We start from the raw sequence: 27198 nt of genomic DNA, 5'->3' as shown, positions 1-27198 counted from the left end.
TTGTACACTCCCTACCAGAAGGTGAGTTAGTCCACTACCTAGTCCACTACCTAGTCCACTACCTAGTAGAGAAGAATGGGAGAAACTCTCCAAATAAAGGTGTGCCAAGCATCTAGCCTCATACCCAAGAAGACTCCAGGCTGTAAATGCTGCCAAAGGTGCTTCAACAGAGTACTGAGTTAAAGGGTCTGAATACTTATGGAAATGTGATATAAAAAAATTATGTCAGTATGGGGTATGGTGATGTCATTATGGGGTATTGTGATGTCAGTATGGGGTATGGTGATGTCATTATGGGGTATTGTGATGTCAGTATGGGGTATGGTGATGTCATTATGGGGTATGGTGATGTCATTATGGGGTATTGTGATGTCATTATGGGGTATGGTGATGTCATTATGGGGTATTGTGATGTCATTATGGGGTATTGTGATGTCATTATGGGGTATTGTGATGTCATTATGGGGTATGGTGATGTCATTATGGGGTATTGTGATGTCATTATGGGGTATTGTGATGTCATTATGGGGTATTGTGATGTCATTATGGGGTATTGTGATGTCATTATGGGGTATGGGGATGTCATTATGGGGTATTGTGATGTCATTATGGGGTATTGTGTGTACGTTGATGAGGGGGAAAAACAATCTAATCAACTTTAGAATAAGAATGAAACTTAACAAAATGTGGAAAAAGGAAAGGGTTAAGGTTAGTAAAGGGGTCTCAATAATTTCCCCCAGTGTAGAGGTGGTCTATATAACTCTGTTCTGTCCAGGTCCCCCAGTGTAGAGGTGGTCTATATGACTCTGTTCTGTCCAGGTCCCCCAGTGTAGAGGTGGTGTATATAACTCTGTTCTGTCCAGGTCCCCCAGTGTAGAGGTGGTCTATATAACTCTGTTCTGTCCAGGTCCCCCAGTGTAGAGGTGGTCTATATGACTCTGTTCTGTCCAGGTCCCCCAGTGTAGAGGTGGTCTATATGATAACTCTGTTCTGTCCAGGTCCCCCAGTGTAGAGGTGGTCTATATGATAACTCTGTTCTGTCCAGGTCCCCCAGTGTAGAGGTGGTCTATATGATAACTCTGTTCTGTCCAGGTCCCCCAGTGTAGAGGTGGTCTATATGATAACTCTGTTCTGTCCAGGTCCCCCAGTGTAGAGGTGGTCTATATGATAACTCTGTTCTGTCCAGGTCCCCCAGTGTAGAGGTGGTCTATATGATAACTCTATTCTGTCCAGGTCCCCCAGTGTAGAGGTGGTCTATATAACTCTGTTCTGTCCAGGTCCCCCAGTGTAGAGGTGGTCTATATAACTCTGTTCTGTCCAGGTCCCCCAGTGTAGAGGTGATCTATATAATAACTCTATATGGTAACTCTGTTCTGTCCAGGTCCCCCAGTGTAGAGGTGGTCTATATAACTCTGTTCTGTCCAGGTCCCCCAGTGTAGAGGTGGTCTATATAACTCTGTTCTGTCCAGGACCCCCAGTGTAGAGGTGGTCTATATAACTCTGTTCTGTCCAGGTCCCCCAGTGTAGAGGTGGTCTATATAACTCTGTTCTGTCCAGGTCCCCCAGTGTAGAGGTGGTCTATATGATAACTCTGTTCTGTCCAGGTCCCCCAGTGTAGAGGTGGTCTATATAACTCTGTTCTGTCCAGGTCCCCCAGTGTAGAAGGGGTCTATATACCTCTGTTCTGTCCAGATCCCCCAGTGTAGAGGTGGTCTATATAACTCTGTTCTGTCCAGGTCCCCCAGTGTAGAGGTGGTCTATATAACTCTGTTCTGTCCAGGTCCCCCAGTGTAGAGGTGGTGTATATAACTCTGTTCTGTCCAGGTCCCCCAGTGTAGAGGTGGTCTATATAACTCTGTTCTGTCCAGGTCCCCCAGTGTAGAGGTGATCTATATAATAACTCTATATGGTAACTCTGTTCTGTCCAGGTCCCCCAGTGTAGAGGTGGTCTATATAACTCTGTTCTGTCCAGGTCCCCCAGTGTAGAGGTGGTCTATATAACTCTGTTCTGTCCAGGACCCCCAGTGTAGAGGTGGTCTATATAACTCTGTTCTGTCCAGGTCCCCCAGTGTAGAGGTGGTCTATATAACTCTGTTCTGTCCAGGTCCCCCAGTGTAGAGGTGATCTATATAATAACTCTATATGGTAACTCTGTTCTGTCCAGGTCCCCCAGTGTAGAGGTGGTCTATATAACTCTGTTCTGTCCAGGTCCCCCAGTGTAGAGGTGGTCTATATAACTCTGTTCTGTCCAGGACCCCCAGTGTAGAGGTGATCTATATAACTCTGTTCTGTCCAGGTCCCCCAGTGTAGAGGTGGTCTATATAACTCTGTTCTGTCCAGGTCCCCCAGTGTAGAGGTGGTCTATATAACTCTGTTCTGTCCAGGTCCCCCAGTGTAGAGGTGGTCTATATAATAACTCTAAATGATAACTCTATATGATAACTCTATATGATAACTCTTTCTGTCCAGGTCCCCCAGTGTAGAGGTGGTCTATATAACTCTGTTCTGTCCAGGTCCCCCAGTGTAGAGGTGGTCTATATAACTCTGTTCTGTCCAGGTCCCCCAGTGTAGAGGTGGTCTATATAACTCTGTTCTGTCCAGGTCCCCCAGTGTAGAGGTGGTCTATATAACTCTGTTCTGTCCAGGTCACCCAGTGTAGAGGTGGTCTATATAACTCTGTTCTGTCCAGGTCCCCCAGTGTAGAGGTGGTCTATATAACTCTGTTCTGTCCAGCTCCCCCAGTGTAGAGGTGGTCTATATAATAACTCTATATGATAACTATATATGATTACTCTATGTGATAACTCTGTTCTGTCCAGGTCCCCCAGTGTAGAGGTGGTCTATATAACTCTGTTCTGTCCAGGTCCCCCAGTGTAGAGGTGGTCTATATAACTCTGTTCTGTCCAGGTCCCCCAGTGTAGAGGTGGTCTATATAACTCTGTTCTGTCCAGGTCCCCCAGTGTAGAGGTGGTCTATATAACTCTGTTCTGTCCAGGTCCCCACATCGTAGATGTGGCGTACGATGAGACACCAGTACCCAACAGTCCGTTCCGTGTTGGCGTGACGGAGGGGTGTGACCCGGGGCGTGTCCGTGTGCATGGACCCGGCCTGGACAGAGGCATCACCAACACAGCCAATACATTCACCGTGGAGACACGGTACGACTCACAGCTTAGTTATATAGCAGACGCTGTTATCCAGAGGGACTAACACACAGACTCACCTCCCTCCTCTCTCCCTCTCTAACACACAGACTCACCTCCCTCCTCTCTCCCTCTCTAACACACAGACTCACCTCCCTCCTCTCTCTCTCTCTAACACACAGACTCACCTTCCTCCTCTCTCCCTCTCTAACACACAGACTCACCTCCCTCCTCTCTCCCTCTCTAACACACAGACTCACCTCCCTCCTCTCTCCCTCTCTAACACACAGACTCACCTCCCTCCTCTCTCCCTCTAACACACAAACTCACCTTCCTCCTCTCTCCCTCTAACACACAGACTCACCTTCCTCCTCTCTCCCTCTCTAACACACAGACTCACCTCCCTCCTCTCTCTCCCTCTCTAACACACAGACTCACCTCCTTCCTCTCTCCCTCTCTAACACACAGAAACACATCTTCAAGAGACTGTCTAGCCTGTGTTACAGAACAATGATCTCTCTCTCTCTCTCTCTCTCTCTCTGTCTCTCTGTCTCTCTGTCTCTCTGTCTCTCTCTGTCTCTCTCTCTCTCTGTCTCTCTCTGTCTCTCTCTCTTTCTCTCTGTCTCTCTCTCTCCCTCTGTGTCTCTCTCTCTGTCTCTCTCTGTCTCTCTGTCTCTCTCTGTCTCTTTCTCTCTCTCTCTCTCTCTCTCTCTCTCTCTCTCTCTCTCTCTCTCTCTCTCTCTCACACACACTCTCTCTCTCTGTCTCTCTCTCTCTCTCCCTCTGTCTCTCTCTGTCTCTTTCTCTCTCTCTGTCTCTCTTTCTGTCTCTCTCTCTCTCTGTGTCTCTCTCTGTCTCTCTCTCTGTCTCTCTGTCTCTCTCTGTCTCTTTCTCTCTCTCTCTCTCTCTCTCTCTCTCTCTCTCTCTCACACTCTCTCTCTCTCTCTCTCTCTGTCTCTCTCTCTCTCTCTCTCTCTGTCTCTTTCTGTCTCTTTCTCTCTCTCTGTCTCTCTTTCTCTCTTTCTGTCTCTCTCTCGCTCTCTCAAAATTCAAAGGGCTTTATTGGCATGGTAAACATATGTTAACATTGCCAAAGCAAATGCAATAGATAATAAACAAAAGTGAAATAAACAATTAAAATGTACAGTACACATTACACTCACAAAAGTTCCAAATTAATATAATCATTACAAATGTCATATTATGTCTATATACAGCGTTGTAACGATGTGCAAATAGTTATAGTACAAAAGGGAAAATTAATAAACATAAATATGGTTTGTATTTACAATGGTGTTTGTTCTTCACTAGTTGCCCTTTTCTTGTGGCAACAGGTCACACATCTTGCTGCTGTGATGGCACACTGTGGGATTTCACCCAATAGATATGGGAGTTCATCAAAATTGATTTGTTTTTGAATTCTTTGTGTGTCTGTGCAATCTGAGGGAAATATGTGTCTCTAATATGGTCATACATTTGGCAGGAGGTTAGGAAGTGCAGCTCAGTTTCCACCTCACATGGCCTGTCTTCTCTTGAGAGCCAAGTGTGCCTACAGTGGCCTTTCTCAATAGCAAGGCTATGCTCACTGAGTCTGTACATAGTCAAAGCTTTCCTTAAGTTTGGGTCAGTCACAGTGGTCAGGTATTCTGCAACTGTGTACTCTCTGTTTAGGGCCAAATAGCATTCTAGTTTGCTCTGTTTTTTTGTTAATTCTTTCCAATATGTCAAGTAATTATCTTTTTGTTTTCTCATGATTTGGTTGGGTCTAATTGTGTTGCTGTCCTGGGGCTCTGTGGGGTCTGTTTGTGTTTGTGAACAGAGCCCCAGGACCAGCTTGCTTAGGGGGACTCTTCTCCAGGTTCATCTCTCTGTAGGTGATGGCTTTGTTATGGAAGGTTTGGGAATTGCTTCGTTTTAGGTGGTTGTGGAATTTTATGCACCTTTTCTTGATTTTGATCATTAGCGGGTATCGGCCTAGTTCTGCTCTGCTCTGCATTATTTGGTGTTTTACGTTGTACACGGAGGATATTATTGCAGAATTCTGTATGCAGTCTCAATTTAGTGTTTGTCCCATTTTGTGAATTCTTGGTTGGTGAACGGACCCCAGACCTCACAACAATAAGGGGCAATGGGGTCTATAAATGTTTAAAGTATTTTAGCCAGATCCTAATTGGTATGTCGGATTTTATGTTCCTTTTGATGGCATGGAAGGCCCTTCTCTCAGCTCGTTCACAGCTTTGTGGAAGTTACCTGTGGCGCTGATGTTTAGGCCGAGGTATGTATAGTTTGTGTGCTCTAGGGCAACGGTGTCTAGATGGAATTTGTATTTATGGTCCTGGCAACTGGACCTTTTTTTGGAACACCATTAGTTTTGTCTGACTGAGATTTACTGTTAGGGCCCAGGTCTGGCAGAATCTGTGCAGAAGATCTAGGTGCTGCTGTAAGCCCTCCTTGGTTGGGGACAGAAGCACCAGATCATCAGTAGACATTTGACTTCAGATTCTAGTAGGGTGAGGCCGGGTGCTGCAGACTGTTCTTGTGCCCTCGCCAATTCGTTGATATATATGTTGAAAAGGGTGGTGCTCAAGCTGCATCCCTATCACCCCACGGCTTGTGGAAAGAAATGGGTGTGTTTCTGCCACTTTTAACTCCACACTTGTTGCTTGTGTACATGGATTTTAGAATTTCTCTCTTTCCCTCTATCTCTCTCTCTCTTTTTCCCTCTCTTTCTCGCTCTGTCTCTCTCTCACCGTAGTGGTGCGGGTACAGGGGGTCTGGGTCTGGGAGTAGACGGCCCGTCAGAGGCTAAGATGTCTTGCACCGACAACAAAGATGGCAGCTGCAGTGTAGAGTACATTCCCTATGAGGCTGGAACATATAACCTCAACATCACCTATGGAGGACAGCCTATTGTTGGTACGGAGACACACACATACACACACCCACAGATACACACACTGGTACATGTGTATTGTGCCTCTAAATTGTGGACGTTACTAGTGAAGTTTCCAATCTGTGAAGATAGCTAGTGAAGTTTCCAATTTGTAAAGTTAGCTAGTGAAATTCCCAATCTGTGAAGATAGCTAGTGAAGTTCCCCATCTGTAAAGTTAGCTAGTGAAGTTCCCCATCTGTAAAGTTAGCTAGTGAAGTTCCCCATCTGTAAAGTTAGCTAGTGAAGTTCCCCATCTGTGAAGATAGCTAGTGAAGTTCCCCATCTGTAAAGTTAGCTAGTGAAGTTCCCGATCTGTAAAGTTAGCTAGTGAAGTTCCCCCATCTGTAAAGATAGCTAGTGAAGTTCCCCATCTGTAAAGTTAGCTAGTGAAGTTCCCAATCTGTAAAGATAGCTAGTGAAAATCCCAATCTGTACAGTTAGCTAGTGAAGTTCCCAATCTGTAAAGATAGCTAGTGAAGTTTCCAATCTGTAAAGTTAGCTAGTGAAGTTCCCAATCTGTAAAGATAGCTAGTGAAGTTCCCAATCTGTAAAGTTAGCTAGTGAAGTTCCCAACATGGGATAATAAAGAACTAGCACAGAAAACACAAAGGCCACAGTTTATTAAACCCTCAATCTCTTTCCTCACCAGTTCATAACAAAGTAATCCCCTGATCTTTCTCTTCACTCCCCCTCTCTCTCCCTCTATCTTTCTCTCTCTCGCTTTCTCTCCCTTCATCTCTCACTCTTCATTCATTTCTCTCTTTCCCTTAATCTTTCTCTATTTCGCTCTCCCTCTCTCTCCCTTCATCTCTCTCTTTCTCTCTCTCTTCATCTCTCTCTCTCTCTCTCCCTCTCTCTCTCTCTCTCTCTCTCTCTCTCTCTCTCTCTCTCTCTCTCCTCTCTCCTCCTTTAGGCAGTCCCTTCCAGGTGCCCGTCAGCGACCCGGTGGACAGTTCTAAGGTTCAGTGCATGGGGGAGGGGCTTGGAACCAAGGTGCGTGCCAACATTCCCCAGGCGTTCTCAGTGGACGCCTCTAAAGCAGGAGTCGCCCCTCTACAGGTCAGAGTACAAGGACCCAAAGGTGTGTGTATAAGAGCCATCTATTTTAGTTACCTTTGGTTCATGTGTAGAACTCTGGCTGCTCTCTCTCTTGTGTGTCTGAGTGAGTACATTTAGTGTGTGTGTGTGTGTGTGTGTTTTGATGTTTTTGGTGTGTGTGTGTGTTTTGATGTTTTTGATGTGTGTGTGTGTGTGTGTTTTGATGTTTTTGGTGTGTGTGTGTGTGTGGTGTGTGTGTGTGTGTGTGTGTGTTTTGAGGTTTTTGGTGTGTGTGTGTGTGTGTGTGTGTGTGTGGTGTGTGTGTGTGTGTGTGTGTTTTGAGGTTGTTGGTGTGTGTGTGTGTGTGTTGCCTGTGTGTGTGTGTGTGTGTGTGTGTGGTGTGTGTGTGTGTTTTGAGGTTTTTGGTGTGTGTGTGTGTTGCCTGTGTGTGTGTGTGTGTGTGTGTGTGTGTGTGTGTGTGTGTGTGTGTGTGTGTGTGTGTGTGTGTGTGTGTGTGTGTGTGTGTAGGTGTAGTGGAGCCTGTAGAGTTAGTGGATAATGGAGACCAGACTCACAGCGTGAACTACACCCCGACCAGAGAGGGACCTTACTCTATCAACGTACTGTATGCTGACCAGGAGATCCCACACAGGTAACACACACACACACACACACACACACACACACACACACACACACACACACACACACACACACACATGGGTAACACACCCACACACAAACACACATATAGGTAACACACACACACACACATAGGTAACACACACACATATAGGTCACACACACGCATACACACACACATATAGGTAACACACACACATACACACATAGGTAACACACACACATAGGCAATACACACACACACACAGGCAACACACACACAGTTCTGACACTGCCCCCCCCCCCCCCCCTCCCAGTCCCTACAAGGTGCAGGTGTTGCCGACCCATGATGCCAGTAAGGTGCACGCCAGCGGCCCTGGTCTCAACACCACTGGAGTGCCCGCCTCTCTGCCTGTCGAGTTCACCATCGACGTCAAGGACGCAGGAATGGGGCTGCTTGCTGTGCAGATCACTGTGAGTCCTGTCAACAAAGAGGCCAGCTGACCAATACATTTTCTCCCACTATGTCTAAGAGTCCTAACCTACCAATACATCTAATCCCACTATGTCTACATCCTAACCTGCCAATACATCTAATCCCACTGTATCTAAGAGTCCTAACCTACCAATACATCTAATCCCACTGTATCTAAGAGTCCTATCCTACCAATACATCTAATCCCACTGTATCTAAGAGTCCTATCCTACCAATACATCTAATCCCACTGTATCTAAGAGTCCTATCCTACCAATACATCTAATCCCACTGTATCTAAGAGTCCTATCCTACCAATACATCTAATCCCACTGTATCTAAGAGTCCTAACCTACCAATACATCTAATCCCACTGTATCTACATCCTAACCTACCAATACATCTAACCCCACTGTATCTAAGAGTCCTAACCTACCAATACATCCAATCCCACTATGTCTAAGAGTCCTAACCTACCAATACATCTAATCCCACTGTATCTAAGAGTCCTAACCTACCAATACATCTAATCCCACTGTATCTAAGGGTCTTAGCCAGGTGTAGGAGATGGTATGCTTACCAAGGTCACGGGTGGGCTAGCCTATAGTGTGTCTGTCTCATCTTCATGGTGACCTCATCTGTCGGACTGTCTCGATGTTTACCTAATCTGACTGTCTGTTTCCATGGTGACTGTCTCCAGGACCCAGAGGGGAAGCCTAAGAAAGCCAGTATCTGTGACAACCAGGACGGGACCTATCTGGTATCGTATGTACCTGACATGGCAGGTCGTTACACCGTGCTGATAAAGTACGGAGGGGACGATATCCCTTTCTCCCCCTACCATGTCAGCGCTCTACCTACTGGAGATGCCAGCAAGTGTACCGTCACAGGTAGAACACTGTATTGATTGATTATTTGTGCATTAGTGTGCCCTCCACCCCACATACACATACCCTTCTCCCTTCCTCCTCCACCCTGCTTCATTCCTCATCACATTTGTTTCATCCCTCCGTTTGGAGCACCAGTTGTTGCCTCTCATTGTTTTTGTCACTGTTTCGCTCCCCTGCTTCCACCCTTCTCCTTCTCAGTGTCAATCGTAGGCAACGGCCTGGGTAAGAACACTTAGATGGTATATCCACTAGTCTGGTCTTGTTCCGTCTCTGGGTAAGAACACTTAGATGGTAGATCCACTAGTCTGGTCTTGTTCTGTCTCTGGGTAAGAACACTTAGATGGTAGATCTACTAGTCTGGTCTGGTCTTGTTCTGTCTCTGGGTAAGAACACTTAGATGGTAGATCCTCTAGTCTGGTCTGGTCTTGTTTTGTCTCTGGGTAAGAACACTTAGATGGTAGATCCACTAGTCTGGTCTGGTTCTGTCTCTGGGTAAGAACACTTAGATGGTAGATCCACTAGTCTGGTCTGGTTCTGTCTCTGGGTAAGAACACTTAGATGGTAGATCCACTAGTCTGGTCTGGTTCTGTCTCTAGTCCGTTACTTTGTTACTCTAGGCTGTTTGACTCTGCATGCAGAGTTTTATAGCTCAAAGCCATCCGCTACAAGACCATGTTGCTTGCCTACGGAGCTGTGAGGGGAACGGCACCTCCGTACCTTCAGGCTCTGATCAGTCCCTACACCCAAAGAAGGGCACTGCGTTCATCCACCTCTGGCCTGCTGGCCCCCCTACCTCTGAGGAAGCACAGTTCCCGCTCAGCCCAGTCAAAACTGTTCGCTGCTCTGGCACCCCAATGGTGGAACAAGCTCCCTCACGACGCCAGGACAGCGGAGTCAATCACCACCTTCCAGAGACACCTGAAACCCCACCTCTTTAAGGAATACCTGGGATAGGATTAAGGAATCCTTCTAACCCCCCGCCCCCAAAAGATATAGATGGACTATTGTAAAGTGGTTGTTCCACTGGATATCATAAGGTGAATGCATAAATTTGTAAGTCGCTCTGGATAAGAGCGTCTGCTAAATGACGTAAATGTAAATGTAAATGTTCAACTAGCTCCTTTTCCTGATCTCTCTCTCTCTCTTTCTCTCTGTCTCTCTCTCTCTCTTTCGCTCTCTCTCTCTCTCTCTCTCCTTCGCTCTCTTTTGCTCTCTCTTTCTCTCTATGTCTCTCTATCTATCGCTCTCTTTCTCTCTGTGTGTCTTTCTCTCTCTGTCTTTTTGTGTCTCTTTCGCTCTCTCAGTTTCAATTTCAATGTAAGGGCTTTGTTGGCATTGGAAACATATGTTAACATTACCAAAGCAAGTGAAGTAGATAGTAAACAAAAGTGAAATAAACAATACAAATTAACAGTAAACATTACACTTACAGAATATGGAAAATAATAAAGACATTTCAAATGTCATATTATGTCATATACAGTGTTGTGATGATGTGCAAATAGTTAAAGTACAAAAGGGAAAATTAATTAAATATAACTATGGGTTGTATTTACAATGGTGTTTGTTCTTCACTGGTTGCCCTTTTCTTGTGACAACAGGTCACAAATCTTGCTGCTGTGATGGTAAACTGTTATACTTCACCCAGTAGATAGAAAGGGCAGCTCAGTTCCCACCTCATTTTGTGGGCAGTGTGCCCACAGCCTGTCTTCTCTTGAGAGCCAGGTCTGCCTACGGCGGCCTTTCTCAATAGCAAGGCTATGCTCACTGAGTCTGTACATAGTCAAAGCTTTCCTTAAGTTTGGGTCAGTCACAGTGATCAGGTATTCTGCCACTGTGTTCTCTCTGTTTAGGGCCAAATAGCATTCTAGTTTGCTCAGTTTTTTTGTTAATTCTTTCCAATGTGTCAAGTAAATATATTTTTGTTTTCTAATAATTTGGTTGGGTCTAATTGTGTTGCTGTCCTGGGGCTCTGTGGGGTCTGTTGGTGTTTGTGAACAGAGCCCCAGGACCAGAATGCTTAGGGGACTCTTCTCCAGGTTCATCTCTCTGTAGGTGATGGCTTTGATATGGAAGGTTTGGGAATCGCTTCTTTTTAGGTGGTTGTAGATAATTAGCGCGTACCAGCCTAATTGTGCTCTGCATTCATTATTTGGTGTTTTACTTTGTACACAGGGGATATTTTTGCAGAGTTCTGTATGCAGAGTCTCAATTTGGTGTTTTATCCCATTTTGTGAATTTTTGGTTGGCGAGCGGACCCCAGACCTCACAACCATCAATGGCAATGGGTTCTATAACTGATTCAAGTATTTTAGCCAGATCCTAATTGGTATGTCGGATTTTATGTTCCTTTTGATGGCATGGAAGGCCCTTCTTGCCTTGTCTCTCCGATCGTTCACAGCTTTGTGGAAGTTACCTGTGGCGCTGATGTTTAGGCCGAGGTATGTATAGTTTTTATTGTTTTTTTTGTGGTCTAGGGCAACGGTGTCTAGATGGAATTTGTACTTGTGGTCCTGGTGACTGGACCTTTTTTGGAACACCATTATTTTTGTCTGACTGAGATTTACTCTCAGAGCCCAGGTCTGACAGAATCTGTGCAGAAGATCTAGGTGCTGCTGTAGGCCCTCCTTGGTTAGGGACCAAAACACCAGATTATCAGCAAACAGTAGACATTTGACTTCAGATTCTAGTAGGGTGAGGCCAAGTGCTGCAGACTGTTCTAGTGCCCTTGCCAATTCGTTGATATATATATATATATATATATATATATATATAAATATATATATATGTTGAAGACGGTAGGGCTTAAGTTGCATCCCTGTCTCAACCCACGGCCCTGTGGAAAGAAATGTGTGTGTTTTTTGGCAATTTAAACCACACACTTGTTGTTTGTGTACATACATTTTATAATGTTGTATGTTTTTCTCCCAACACCACATTCCCTCAATTTGTGTAGCAGACCCTCATGCCAAATTGAGTCAAAGGCTTTTTTGAAATCAACAAAAAATGAGAAGGTTTTGCCTTTGTTTTGGTTTGTTTGTTTGTTTGTCAATTAGGGTGTGAAGGGTGAATACGTGTTCTGTCGTACGGTAATTTGATAAAAGCCAATTTGACATTTGCTCAGGACATTGTTTTCACTGAGGAAATGTACGAGTTTGCTGTTAATGATAATGCAGATGATTTTGCCAAGATGCTGTTGACGCATATCCCACGGTAGTTATTGGGGTCAAATTTGTCTCCACTTTTGTGGATTGGGGTGATGAGTCCTTGGTTATAAATATTGGGGAAGATGCCAGAGCTAAGGATGATTTTAACGAGTTTTAGTATAGCCAATTGGAATTTGTTGTCTGTATATTTGATCATTTCATTGAGGATACCATCAACACCACATGTCTTTTTGGGTTGTAGGGTTTGTATTTTGTCCTGTAGTTCATTCAAGGTAATTGGAGAATCCAGTGGGTTCTGGTAGTCTTTAATAGTTGATTCTAAGATTTGTATTTGATCATGTGTATGTTTTTGCTGTTTGTTCTTTGTTATAGGACCAAAAAGATTGGAGAAGTGGTTTACCCATACATCTCCATTTTGGATAGATAACTCTTCATGTTGTTCTTTGTTTCGTGTCCCAGAAGTCATTAGATTCTATGGATTCTTCAATTACATTGAGCTGATTTCTGACATGGTGTTCCTTCTTTTTCTGTAGTGTATTTCTGTATTGTTTTAGTGATTCACCATAGTGAAGGCTTAGACTCAGGTTTTCTGGGTCTCTATGTTTCTGGTTGGATAGGTTTCTCAATTTCTTTCTTAGGTTTTTGCATTCTTCATCAAACCATTTGTCATTGTTGTTAATTTTCTTCGGTTTTCTGTTTGAAATGTTTAGATTTGATAGGGAAGCTGAGAGGTCAAATATGCCATTTAGGTTTTCTCCTGCTTAGTTTATACCTTCACTATTACAGTGAAACATTTTGTTCAGGAACTTGTCTAGAAGGGATTGAATTTGTTGTTGCCTAATTGTCGTTTGGTAGGTTTCCACACTACATTCCTTCCATCTGTAGCATTTCTTAATATTATTCAGTTCCTTTGACTTTGATGCCTCATGATTGAGTGTTGCTCAGTTCAAGTAGACTGTGATTTTGCTGTGGTCTGATAGGGGGGTCAGTGGGCTGACTGTGAACACTCTGAGAGACTCTGGGTTGAGGTCAGTGATAAAGTAGTCTACAGTACTACTGCCAAGAGATGATAGTTGACATAGTTGTGCCTAGGGGGGAATATGGGGGAGGGAATGCTGTCACCTCCAGGTAGGTGTTTGTCCCCCTGTGTGCTGAGGGTGTCAGGTTCTTGTCCAGTTCTGGCATTTAGGTCGCCACAGACTAGTACATGTCTCTGGGCCTGGAAATGATTGATTTCCCCTCCAGGATGGAGAAGCTGTCTTCATTAAAGTATGGGGATTCCAGTGGGGGGATATAGGTAGCACACAGGAGGACATTTTCTCTGTTAAGATCATTTCCTTATTAATTTCTAGCCAATTGTAAAATGTTCCTGTTTTGATTAATTTAATGGAGTGAGTTAGGTCTGCTCTATACCAAATTAGCATACCCCCTGAGTCCCTTCCCTGTTTCACACCTGGTAGTTTGGTGGATGGGACTACCAGCTCTCTGTAACCTAGAGGGCAACCAGAGGGTCCGTCTCCTCTATACCATGCTTCTTGTAGGATGACAACGTCTGTTTTTCAGATTTATTTGGTGAAGTCCAGGTTCCTGCTCTTTAGGCCAAAGGCAGATGACCTCAAGCCTTGGATATTACAGGATGAGATAGTGAAGGCTTTGGTCTGGTAGAGTGTCTTGCTGGTCTAGGCGGGGTGTCAATTGATCTGTTGCTCCTGTGCGAAGTGTTGGGGCTGCGATTGAGGTCAATGTCCTTTAGGGTCCGGGCGAAGGTGGGCTGCCTTGTAGAGGTGGACCTGGACGTAAAGGCTGTTCAAGTCCAGGGTGGAGTGGTGGGCCAGGTAGACATTAGTCCAGGGTGGAGTGGTGGGCCAAGTAGACATTAGTCCAGGGTGGAGTGGTGGGCCAGGTAGACATTAGTCCAGGGTGGAGTGGTGGGCCAGGTAGACATTAGTCCAGGGTGGAGTGGTGGGCCAGGTAGACATTAGTCCAGGGTGGAGTGGTGGGCCAGGTAGACATTAGTCCAGGGTGGAGTGGTGGGCCAGGTAGACATTAGTCCAGGGTGGAGTGGTGGGCCAGGTTTTGAGGCACAGTCAAGGGAAATACTTGCGTTTATCTGCTGTATGGTAGCAGGGTGGAAGTATTTTCGTGGTAGCAGGGTGGAGATAACCACTTGTGCGTTGGGGAAAGTGGAAGAAGCTTTTTCAATCACTCCCTTCAGTGCTGTGGCCACCCTTTCTTGCTGGACCCTCAGGTCGTTTGTGCCTGTATGTATTATTATGTGGCTGGGTGAACCTAGTTGGTCCTCAGACAGAAGGTCTAGGGTGCGCTGGGTGAACCTAGTTGGTCCTCAGACAGAAGGTCTAGGGTGCTCTGGGTGTTTGGACACCAGTGTTTAGACATGCTGTGTGTTTGGGAAAAAGTTTATTTTCTTGTATATATTTCCTGTTTAAGTCCACAAGGAGAACAATATGTGGCTTGTGTATGTCCTCAGTGGGTGTGGGGGAGTTGTCAGGAGGGCTATCAGGGTGGCTGATGGGGGAGGTGCTCAGAGGGGGTGGGATCACCTGGGCTTGGGGATTTTCATTGGTCTGTGTCAGGGATGGTCTGTGTGGAAGATTAAGTTGCTTATATTCCTATTTTATAATAGTCAGCAAAAGTGTCTCGTGATTTTCCAGGTTCTTCATTTTGTACTCTTTTTGTGCCTTATGATTTTTTTACATCCAGAGGATTCTGTATTTGAATTACCTCTGAACAGCGAGAGGGGGCTTCAAAGGGCTCTGCATTTGGTTGTGTGACACTCGTTGTTGGGATCAAGGGCTTCGACACCTCTCGCTTCACACCTCAGTGCTAATTAAAGTTGTACCTCTTTGTCCTAGCATTCAGTTCTTATAAAGTAAAATATATCATTGTAATGCATTTTTCTACTTGGCTTTTGAAAATAAAAAAATAGTTTCAGACTAAACATTACTCACTCAGTTCCAGGTTGGATGGTGTTTTCAGGTTTCTGTTTGTTTGCCAGAGCTGTTTGGCTTGGGAATAATAATCTTTGGTGGTATGAAGGTAATTCCATCCAAAATCAGGTTGTAGGTTTGGAATTTTGATTTGGAGTGAAAGTTATGTTGTTTAGGGTAGTATCCTGTATATGTCCTGGTGACATAGTGTTGTGGAGGGTAGTATCCTGTATATGTCCTGGTGACATAGTGTTGTGGAGGGTAGTATCCTGTATATGTCCTGGTGACATAGTGTTGTTTAGGGTAGTATCCTGTATATGTCCTGGTGACATAGTGTTGTGGAGGGTAGAATCCTGTATATGTCCTGGTGACATAGTGTTGTAGAGGGTAGTATCCTGTATATGTCCTGGTGACATAGTGTTGTGGAGGGTAGAATCCTGTATATGTCCTGGTGACATAGTGTTGTAGAGGGTAGTATCCTGTATATGTCCTGGTGACATAGTGTTGTGGAGGGTAGTATCCTGTATATGTCCTGGTGACATAGTGTTGTAGAGGGTAGTATCCTGTATATGTCCTGGTGACATAGTGTTGTAGAGGGTAGTATCCTGTATGTGTCCTGGTGACATAGTGTTGTGGAGGGTAGTATCCTGTATATGTCCTGGTGACATAGTGTTGTAGAGGGTAGTATCCTGTATATGTCCTGGTGACATAGTGTTGTGGAGGGTAGTATCCTGTATATGTCCTGGTGACATAGTGTTGTAGAGGGTAGTATCCTGTATATGTCCTGGTGACATAGTGTTGTGGAGGGTAGTATCCTGTATATGTCCTGGTGACATAGTGTTGTAGAGGGTAGTATCCTGTATATGTCCTGGGGACATAGTGTTGTGGAGGGTAGTATCCTGTATATGTCCTGGTGACATAGTGTTGTAGAGGGTAGTATCCTGTATATGTCCTGGTGACATAGTGTTGTAGAGGGTAGTATCCTGTATATGTCCTGGTGACATAGTGAAGGTTATGTTGTGGAGGGTAGTATCCTGTATATGTTCTGGTGACATAGTGTTGTAGAGGGTAGTATCCTGTATATGTCCTGGTGACATAGTGTTGTAGAGGGTAGTATCCTGTATATGTCCTGGTGACATAGTGTTGTGGAGGGTAGTATCCTGTATATGTCCTGGTGACATAGTGTTGTGGAGGGTAGTATCTGTCCTGGTGACATAGTGAAGGTTATGTAGTTGAGGGTAGTATCCTGTATATGTCCTGGTGACATAGTGAAGGTTATGTTGTGGAGGGTAGTATCCTGTATATGTCCTGGTGACATAGTGTTGTGGAGGGTAGTATCCTGTAAATGTCCTGGTGACATAGTGTTGTGGAGGGTAGTATCCTGTATATGTCCTGGTGACATAGTGTTGTAGAGGGTAGTATCCTGTATATGTCCTGGTGACATAGTGAAGGTTATGTTGTGGAGGGTAGTATCCTGTATATGTCCTGGTGACATAGTGTTGTGGAGGGTAGTATCCTGTATATGTCCTGGTGACATAGTGTTGTAGAGGGTAGTATCCTGTATATGTCCTGGTGACATAGTGAAGGTTATGTTGTGGAGGGTAGTATCCTGTATATGTCCTGGTGACATTGTGAAGGTTATGTTGTAGAGGGTAGTATCCTGTATATGTCCTGGTGACATAGTGTTGTGGAGGGTAGTATCCTGTATATATCCTGGTGACATAGTGTTGTAGAGGGTAGTATCCTGTATATGTCCTGGTGACATAGTGTTGTGGAGGGTAGTATCCTGTATATGTCCTGGTAACATAGTGTTGTGGAGGTTAGTATCCTGTATATGTCCTGGTGACATAGTGTTGTGGAGGGTAGTATCCTGTATATGTCCTGGTGACATAGTGCTGTGGAGGGTAGTATCCTGTATATGTCCTGGTGACATAGTGTTGTAGAGGGTAGTATCCTGTATATGTCCTGGTGACATAGTGAAGGTTATGTTGTGGAGGGTAGTATCCTGTATATGTCCTGGTGACATAGTGTTGTGGAGGGTAGTATCCTGTATATGTCCTGGTGACATAGTGTCGTGGAGGGTAGTATCCTGTATATGTCCTGGTGACATAGTGTTGTGGAGGGTAGTATCCTGTATATGTCCTGGTGACATAGTGTTGTGGAGGGTAGTATCCTGTATATGTCCTGGTGACATAGTGTTGTTGTGGAGGGTAGTGTTGTGTCTTTGGCTATGCCGGATTAAGTGATATGACATGCTAACTTATAAAATGATTTCTCTGTAATTAATATTACCTGATTAAGCTAATCATGTAAATGTAATTAACTAGAAAGTCGGGGCACCACGGAAGAACGTTTATAGAGCCGTTATCTTCCGAATAAACTCTTAAAATACTTTGTAATATTTTACATCGATAGCAGTCAATATTAACCCTTGTCTTATTTTCAGTCTCATAAGGAAAGTTGTAAATTCTTGGTTATCTTCACGAACCCTGGCTAACAAGTTGAATCAGCAATACAAATTGGGTTTAATTTATTTATTTACTAAATACCTAAACTAATCACACAGAATTACAAATACACAGAATACAAATGATGTCATACAGAAAACGTCCCGGTGGACAGAACCTGGTTACACAAAGGAAAGGGGGTTGGGCTTGAATGTAAGAGCGGGAAGACTTAGGAACCACAAACAGCAGCTATGCTATCGTACATACATTATCTTATGCATTCTAAATTACCGCCCATTTGGAAAAGAAAAATGCAATAAATATTTACTCTGAGCTGCGCTTCGGTAGATTGGTTGTAGATGCTGGCCGGGTTGGCCAACAGATCTTCCTGTAAACTCTTAAGAATGTCTCTGGTGGTAAATTGGATACGTGGTGGTATCTTTGTCCGTCTGTTAGACTGGATCCGTCGTCCGTCCTTTCCTAGCCCACGTCTACAGCGTCCGCTGCTAACTCAACGGCTAGGAAGTATCACTTCTGTAGTGAATAAGCTCAAAGTTCATACCATTCACAACCAAAGCTCACGCCGAGGTTGGCTTAGTTCTGTCCTTGACATGTGTGTCCTTCTAACGTAGAGGCTGCAGACCTCCCGTACTGGAACAACCTGGTTATCTTTTCGTCAAAGGCTTATATAGTGGAGAGGGGGGAAGGATGTGTTTCATCGTTTATAACCCCTCCTCTTCACAGGGGTGGGCCACTGATCAAGCAGGGCACTTTCCTTATGAAAACCCAAATCTCTCATTTGGAAGCTAAAATTACATTTCATCTCCTAACAAACAATTTCAATATCAAACATTTCAATTGCATAACAATTCCATGTTACTCTGATAACTAGAGGGTGTATACTTTCCCAGGTACAGTTTATGTCGTCCTGTCATCAGTCATAATGTCTCAGATGACAACTGAACTGACCTACATACTCATTACTTTCCAAAGCATATTTCCAACTGGTTTTATTACCAAAATATGGTTCCTTTCCCCATTTGTTTGATGTTCCCAGACTCTCTATATTTAACAGGACAGCAGTCCTTCAGGACAGCAGTCCTTCAGTAGGGTCAGTAAGAGAGGGGAAGGGAGAAAGGTATTTATGGGGGGGGGGTCATAAACCTTACCCACAGGCCAACGTCATGACAGTAGTATCCTGTATATGTCCTGGTGACATAGTGAAGGTTATGTTGTGGAGGGTAGTATCCTGTATATGTCCTGGTGACATAGTGTTGTAGAGGGTAGTATCCTGTATATGTCCTGGTGACATAGTGTTGTGGAGGGTAGTATCCTGTATATGTCCTGGTGACATAGTGTTGTGGAGGGTAGTATCCTGTATATGTCCTGGTGACATAGTGTTGTGGAGGGTAGTATCCTGTATATGTCCTGGTGACATAGTGTTGTGGAGGGTAGTATCCTGTATATGTCCTGGTGACATAGTGTTGTGGAGGGTAGTATCCTGTATATGTCCTGGTGACATAGTGTTGTGGAGGGTAGTATCCTGTATATGTCCTGGTGACATAGTGTTGTGGAGGGTAGTATCCTGTATATGTCCTGGTGACATAGTGTTGTGGAGGGTAGTATCCTGTATATGTCCTGGTGACATAGTGTTGTGGAGGGTAGTATCCTGTATATGTCCTGGTGACAGTGAATCTATCTGAATCTATCTTTTTGTAAAAACATGCTGAAAAATGTGGGAGCTCATGACCTCTCATGACCTCTCTCTCTATCTCTCAATTCAATTCAATTTGCTTTATTGGCATGACGTAACAATGTACATATTGCCAAAGCTTACTTTGGAGATTTACAATATTAACATAATATTATGTTAACAATATTAACACAAGAATATTAACACAACCCACAGCTCTCTGCGTCCTCCCCCAACAGGACGGGTAGCCTATCCTCATCAGAGAGGTCTTTGAAACCTTGAATAAGGGTTTCAAATTTGGGGAAATGACACTCTCTAATTGTTTTATGTTTTTTACATTTCGTCAGGAAATGCAGCTCCGTCTCAGGTTCTGCTGTTGTGCAGTGGTTGCACAGCCTTTCCTCTACAGGGAGCCAGGTTTTCCTGTGTCTACCCTTCTCAATGGCAAGTCTGTGCTCACTGAGCCTGTACTTTGTCAAGGTTTTTCTAGGGTTTTGATCAGTAACCATGGTCAAAAAGTTTGCCACAGTGTACTCTCTCTCTCTCTTTCTTTCTCTCTCTCTTTCTCTCTTCAACTCTCTCTCTTTCTCTCTCTCGTCTAATAACTAATGTAGTCTAACAGTAGAAGATGGCATGGTGACATTGTGTTCCTTATACGTGTATAGTGCTTTAAGGAGAATAGGGCTCATGGGATCATGGAGATGATACATGGATGACATGTGGAAGGGAGGGAGGGAGTCTCAGACTTTTACTTTGTGTCTGACTCTATTTCCCCCAATCCCTCCATCTCTTATCCCTCCATCCCTCTACCTCTCTACCTCTCCATCCCGCCATCTCACATCCCTCTACCCCTCCATCCCTCAATCCCTCCATCTCTCTACCCCTCCATCCCTCCATTCCTCCATCTCTCCATCCCTCCATCTCTCCATCCCTCCATTCATCCTTCCCTCCACCTCTCCATCCCTAAATCTCTCCATTCCTCCACTTCTCCATCCCTCCATCTCTCCATCTCTCCATCCCTCCACCTCTCTCAGGAGCTGGTGTGGGTACGACCATCCAGAGCGGCGAGCAGACCGTCATCACTGTGAATGCGAAGGCTGCTGGAAAAGGAAAGGTGAACATGAACAGATGTTGGCATCATAGAAAGATTCTGTTTCTCCTATTTGTTTGGTTTAGGGGTTAGGGTTAGGGTTAGGATTAGGGTTTAGGGTCAGAGTTAGGTTTAGGGTCAGAGTTAGAGTTAGGGTTAGGGTTAGAGTTAGAGTTAGTTAGAGTTAGGGTTAGAGTTAGAGTTAGTTAGAGTTAGGGTTAGAGTTTAGGGTCAGAGTTAGAGTTAGGGACAGGGTCAGGGTCTCTCCCCTCCTTCCTCTCTCTCCTCTCTAGGTGACGTGCCTCTCCACCCCTCTCTCCTCTCTCTCCTCTCTAGGTGACGTGCCTCTCCACTCCCTCCCTCCTCTCTCTCCTCTCTAGGTGATGTGCCTCTCCACCCCCTCCCTCCTCTCTCTCCTCTCTAGGTGATGTGCCTCTCCACTCCACTCCCTCCCTCCTCTCTCACTCCTCTCCAGGTGACGTGCCTCTCCTCTCCTCTTCCTCTCTCCTCTCTAGGTGACATGCCTCTCCTCTCCTCTCCCTCTTTCCTCTAAAGGGGACGTGCCTCTCCACCCCTCCCTCCTCTCTCTCTCCTCTCCAGGTGACGTGCCTCTCCTCTCCTCTCCCTCTCTCCTCTCTAGGTGACGTGCCTCTCCACCCCTCTCTCCTTTCCAGGTGACGTGCCTCTCCTCTCCCTTTCTAGGGGACGTACCTCTCCACCCCTCCCTCCTCTCTAGGTGACGTGCCTCTCCACCCCTCTCTCCTCTCTAGGTGACATGCCTCTCCACCCCTCTCTCCTCTCTCTCCTCTCTAGGTGACGTGCCTCTCCACCCCTCTCTCCTCTCTCTCCTCTCTAGGTGACGTGCCTCTCCACTCCCTCCCTCCTCTCTCTCCTCTCTAGGTGACGTGCTTCTCCACCCCTCTCTCCTCTCTCTCCTCTCTAGGTGACGTGCCTCTCCACTCCCTCCCTCCTCTCTCTCCTCTCTAGGTGATGTGCCTCTCCCTCCCTCCTCTCTCTCCTCTCTAGGTGACGTGCCTCTCCACTCCACTCCCTCCCTCCTCTCTCACTCCTCTCCAGGTGACGTGCCTCTCCTCTCCTCTTCCTCTCTCCTCTCTAGGTGACGTGCCTCTCCTCTCCTCTCCCTCTCTCCTCTCTAGGGGACGTACCTCTCCACCCCTCCCTCCTCTCTAGGTGACGTGCCTCTCCACCCCTCTCTCCTCTCTAGGTGAGGTGCCTCTCCACTCCCTCCCTCCTCTCTCTCCTCTCTAGGTGACGTGCCTCTCCACCCCCTCCCTCCTCTCTCTCCTCTCTAGGTGACGTGCCTCTCCACCCCCTCCCTCCTCTCTCTCCTCTCCAGGTGACGTGACTCTCCACTCCCTCCCTCCTCTCTCTCCTCTCTAAGGGACGTACCTCTCCACCCCTCCCTCCTCTCTAGGTGACGTGCCTCTCCACCCCTCTCTCCTCTCTAGGTGACGTGACTCTCCTCTCCACCCCTCTCTCCTCTCTAGGTGACGTGCAGTGTGTGTACCCCAGAAGGGGTGGAGTTAGAAGTAGACGTGGTGGAGAAGGAGGATGGAACCTTTGATATCTTCTACACCGCCCCCCAGCCTGGAGATTACTGCATCTGCGTTCGCTTTGGAGGGGAACTCATCCCCAACAGCCCCTTCCTGGTCACGGTACGTAACTCATCCCCAACAGCTCCTTCCTGGTACGTAACTCATCCCCAACAGCCCCTTCTTGTTACGTAACTCATCCCTAACAGCTCCTTCCTGGTACGTAACTCATCCCCAACAGCCCCTTCCTGGTCACGGTACGTAACTCATCCCCAACAGCCCCTTCCTGGTACGTAACTCATCCCCAACAGCCCCTTCCTGGTCACGGTACGTAACTCATCCCTAACAGCCCCTTCCTGGTACGTAACTCATCCCTAACAGCCCCTTCCTGGTACGTAACTCATCCCTAACAGCCCCTTCCTGGTACGTAACTCATCCCCAACAGCCCCTTCCTGGTACGTAACTCATCCCCAACAGCCCCTTCCTGGTACGTAACTCATCCCTAACAGCTCCTTCCTGGTACGTAACTCATCCCTAACAGCCCCTTCCTGGTACGTAACTCATCCCTAACAGCTCCTTCCTGGTACGTAACTCATCCCCAACAGCCCCTTCCTGGTCACGGTACGTAACTCATCCCCAACAGCCCCTTCCTGGTCATGGTACGTAACTCATCCCCAACAGCCCCTTCCTGGTCACGGTACGTAACTCATCCCTAACAGCGCCTTCCTGGTCACGGTACGTAACTCATCCCCAACAGCCCCTTCCTGGTACGTAACTCATCCCCAACAGCCCCTTCCTGGTACGTAACTCATCCCCAACAGCCCCTTCCTGGTCACGGTACGTAACTCATCCCCAACAGCCCCTTCCTGGTCACAGTACGTAACTCATCCCTAACAGCCCCTTCCTGGTCACGGTACGTAACTCATCCCCAACAGCCCCTTCCTGGTATGGTACGTAACTCATCCCTAACAGCTCCTTCCTGGTACGTAACTCATCCCCAACAGCCCCTTCCTGGTACGTAACTCATCCCCAACAGCCCCTTCCTGGTACGTAACTCATCCCTAACAGCTCCTTCCTGGTACGTAACTCATCCCCAACAGCCCCTTCCTGGTACGTAACTCATCCCCAACAGCCCCTTCCTGGTCACGGTACGTAACTCATCCCTAACAGCTCCTTCCTGGTCACGGTATGTAACTCATCCCCAACAGCCCCTTCCTGGTACGTAACTCATCCCCAACAGCCCCTTCCTGGTACGTAACTCATCCCTAACAGCTCCTTCCTGGTACGTAACTCATCCCTAACAGCTCCTTCCTGGTACGTAACTCATCCCCAACAGCCCCTTCCTGGTCACGGTACGTAACTCATCCCCAACAGCCCCTTCCTGGTACGTAACTCATCCCCAACAGCCCCTTCCTGGTACGGTACGTAACTCATCCCTAACAGCTCCTTCCTGGTACGTAACTCATCCCCAACAGCCCCTTCCTGGTACGGTACGTAACTCATCCCTAACAGCCCCTTCCTGGTACGTAACTCATCCCCAACAGCCCCTTCCTGGTCACGGTATGTAACTCATCAATCCCCAGGTTAAATACTCGGGTTAAATCCCCAGGTTAAATCCCCAGGTTAAATCCCCAGGTTAAATACCCGGGTTAAATACCTGGATTTAAAAAATGGGTTAAATACCTGGTTAAAATACCCAGGTTAAGTCCTGGGTTAAATCCCCGGGTTAAATACCTAGGTTAAATACCCAGGTTAAATCCTGGGTTAAATCCCCGGGTTAAATACCTAGGTTAAATACCTAGGTTAAATACCCAGGTTAAATACCCAGGTTAAATCCCCAGGTGAAATCCCCAGGTGAAATACCCAGGTGAAATACCCAGGTTAAATCCCCAGGTTAAATCCCCAGGTTAAATACCCAGGTGAAATCCCCAGGTTAAATCCCCAGGTTAAATCCCCAGGTTAAATCCCCAGGTTAAATCCCCAGGTTAAATGCATTTTTCAAATTCTTTACAACTGTACTTCCAAATACATTTTTATTTTGAACTAATTTGTCTTTTCAAATTCAATATATCTGATTACTTACCTCGAATGTATGTGTAAATAGTTGAGATATTGGCAATAGTATTTGAACACAGATTTTAAAACCTGTGGTCTTTGCAGGTGTGTGTGAGTCTTTGATTGGTTAATGAGACCTCTTGGCCCGCCCTCTCTCTACAGCAGCTGCTCATTGGACTGTCCAGAGACACAGAGCTCGTCAGTCTAGTGGAGGTGACAGGACGTTGCAGATAGAAATGTAACCAATAGATCTGACACCTTTCTGACAGACAATCATGTCTGTTCTAGACTACACATTTCTATATGAACATTGTGTAATGTTGAGCCCTCGTAAACCCAGAGCCGAGTCAAACAAACACACATCTCTTCTATTTCTCTCCACTCCCCTCCTTACCTCTCCTCGTTTTATCCCTCTCTCCTCTTCCCTCCCTCCTTCCTCTCCTCCCTCCCTTTCTCCCTCCTTACCTGCTCCCCTCCTTACCTCTCCTCGTTTTATCCCTCTCTCCTCTTCACTCCCTCCTCCCTCTCCTCCCTCCCTTTCTCCCTCCTTACCTGCTCCCCTCCTTACCTCTCCTCGTTTTATCCCTCTCTCCTCTTCCCTCCCTCCTTCCTCTCCTCCCTCCCCTTATCCCTCCTTACCTGCTCCCCTCCTTACCTCTCCTCGTTTTATCCCTCGCTCCTCTTCCCTCCCTCCTACTTCCCCTCTCCTCCCCCTCAGGCATTGGAAGGAGCCCCCTCAGATCAGCTCCCTCAACAGGAACAGCTACCACAGAACTACAGTCAACAACCCTCGGTACTGGTCTCTCCTCTCCTCTCCTCTCCTCTCCTCTCCTCTCCTCTCCTCTCCTCTCCTCTCCTCTCCTCTCCTCTCCTCTCTTCTCTTCTCTTCTCCTCTCCTCTCCTCTCCTCTCCTCTCCTCTTCTCCTCTCCTCTCCTCTCCTCTCCTCTCCTCTCCTCTCTTCCCTCTCCTCTCTTCTCTTCTCTTCTCCTCTCCTCTCCTCTCCTCTCCTCTCCTCTCCTCTCCTCTTTTCCCTCTCCTCTCTTCCCTCTCCCCTCCTCTCCTCTCCCTCTCCTCTCCTCTCCTCTCCTCTCCTCTCCTCTCTTCCCTCTCCTCTCTTCCCTCTCCTCTCCTCTCCTCTCTTCTCCTCTCCTCTCCTCTCCTCTACTCTCCTCTCCTCTCCTCTCCTCTCCTCTCCTCTTCTCTTCTCTTCTCTTCTCCTCTCCTCTCGCCCTCACAAGGGGATTAGTGGCTATTTTGTGAATCATTAATGTGACTCCACATTTGACAAAATGGCCGCCGTGTGTCTCTATATCGTCTGTCTGCCTGTTGCTTATGTTATGATGTAATTCTCTCAGTGTCAATGTCTGTGGTTTCATCTTCTTCATCATCATCATCGTCATCCTCATCATCTTGTGTGTTGTATGTTTTGGTGTTTGGTCCTTATCGCCTTCTCATTTCAGCTACAGTCTATTCTGCAGGGTGTACCTGCATACCTCACCCCTCCTCACCCCTCCTCACCCCTCCTCACCCAGCCCCATACCTCACCCCTCCTCACCCCTCCTCACCCAACCCCATACCTCACCCAGCCCCATACCTCACCCCTCCTCAACCCCTCAACAACCCCATACCTCACCCCTCCTCACCCTCCTCACCCAACCCCATACCTCACCCCTCCTCACCCCCCTCACCAACCCATACCTCACCCCTCCTCACCCAACCCCCATACCTCAGTCCCTCACCCTCCTCACCCAACCCCATACCTCAGTCCCTCCCTCCCCCTCCCTACCCAACCCTCCTCCCTCCCCCCTCAGACTCTCGTTGACCTCTGCCCTCTAGGCAACAGACCGGCCAATGGAAACGAACGGTTTGGACGTTGTGAGACTCCGGCCGTTTGATCTGATCATCCCCTTCACCGTCCAGAATGGAGAGATCACAGGTACACACACACACACACACACACACACACACACACACACACACACACACACACACACACACACACACACACACACACACACACACACACACACACACACACACACACACACACACACACACACATACACAACAAAACAACACGGGTTTAAGAAGCAGAGAGCAGACCGGATGTAGCCGTGTCCTCTAACCGTTGTCTCGTCCCCCAGGTGTCCTCTAACCGTTGTCTCGTCCCCAGGTGTCCTCTAACAGGTGTCCTCTAATCGTTGTCTCGTCCCCAGGTGTCCTCTAATCGTTGTCTCGTCCCCAGGTGTCCTCTAACCGTTGTCTCGTCCCCCAGGTGTCCTCTAACCGTTGTCTCGTCCCCAGGTGTCCTCTAACCGTTGTCTCGTCCCCAGGTGTCCTCTAACCGTTGTCAGGTCCCCAGGTGTCCTCTAACAGGTGTCCTCTAATCGTTGTCTCGTCCCCAGGTGATGTGCGCATGCCGTCCGGTAAGACAGCCAAGCTGGACATCACAGACAATAAGGACGGGACGGTAACGGTTAAATACGCTCCGACTGAGGCCGGTCTTCACGAGATGGACATTAAATACGACGGGATACACATCCCTGGTACGGACAACACACACTATACACTATACACACACTATACACTATACACACTATACACACTAACAACACACACTATACACACTAACAACACACACTATACACACTATACACACACTATACACTATACACACTATACACACTATACACACTAACAACACACACTATACACACTAACAACACACACTATACACACTAACAACACACACTATACACACTAACAACACACACTATACACTATACACTATACACTATACACACACTATACACACACTACACACACTATACACACTATACACACACTATACACACTATACACACACTATACACACTATACACACTATACACACTATACACACACTATACACACACTATACACACACTATACACACACTACACACACTATACACACTATACACACACTTTACACACACTACACACACTATACACACACTATACACACACTATACACACTATACACACACTACACACACTATACACACTATACACACACTATACACACACTATACACACACTACACACACTATACACACACTATACACACACTACACACTATACACACACTATACACACACTATAC

The 27198-nt window shown here is 46.4% G+C and overlaps 1 protein-coding gene across 1 annotated transcript in view; it reads left to right on the top strand.

The window, feature by feature from the left end:
- The window catches only part of LOC115166441 (filamin-A-like), a 153179-nt gene that overhangs the window by 69508 nt on the left and 56473 nt on the right, over positions 1–27198 (top strand). The window contains 10 exon segments of the mRNA XM_029720339.1: positions 2996–3158; positions 5899–6059; positions 6990–7157; positions 7643–7766; positions 8053–8209; positions 8911–9100; positions 20390–20469; positions 21954–22121; positions 25891–25990; positions 26460–26600. Of these exon segments, the coding sequence (XP_029576199.1) occupies positions 2996–3158; positions 5899–6059; positions 6990–7157; positions 7643–7766; positions 8053–8209; positions 8911–9100; positions 20390–20469; positions 21954–22121; positions 25891–25990; positions 26460–26600 (1452 nt within the window).

This window comes from Salmo trutta, chromosome 28 (assembly GCF_901001165.1).
Source record: "Salmo trutta chromosome 28, fSalTru1.1, whole genome shotgun sequence".
Classification (NCBI taxonomy): Eukaryota; Metazoa; Chordata; class Actinopteri; order Salmoniformes; family Salmonidae; genus Salmo; species Salmo trutta.
This window is presented reverse-complemented; position numbering and strand designations above follow the sequence as displayed.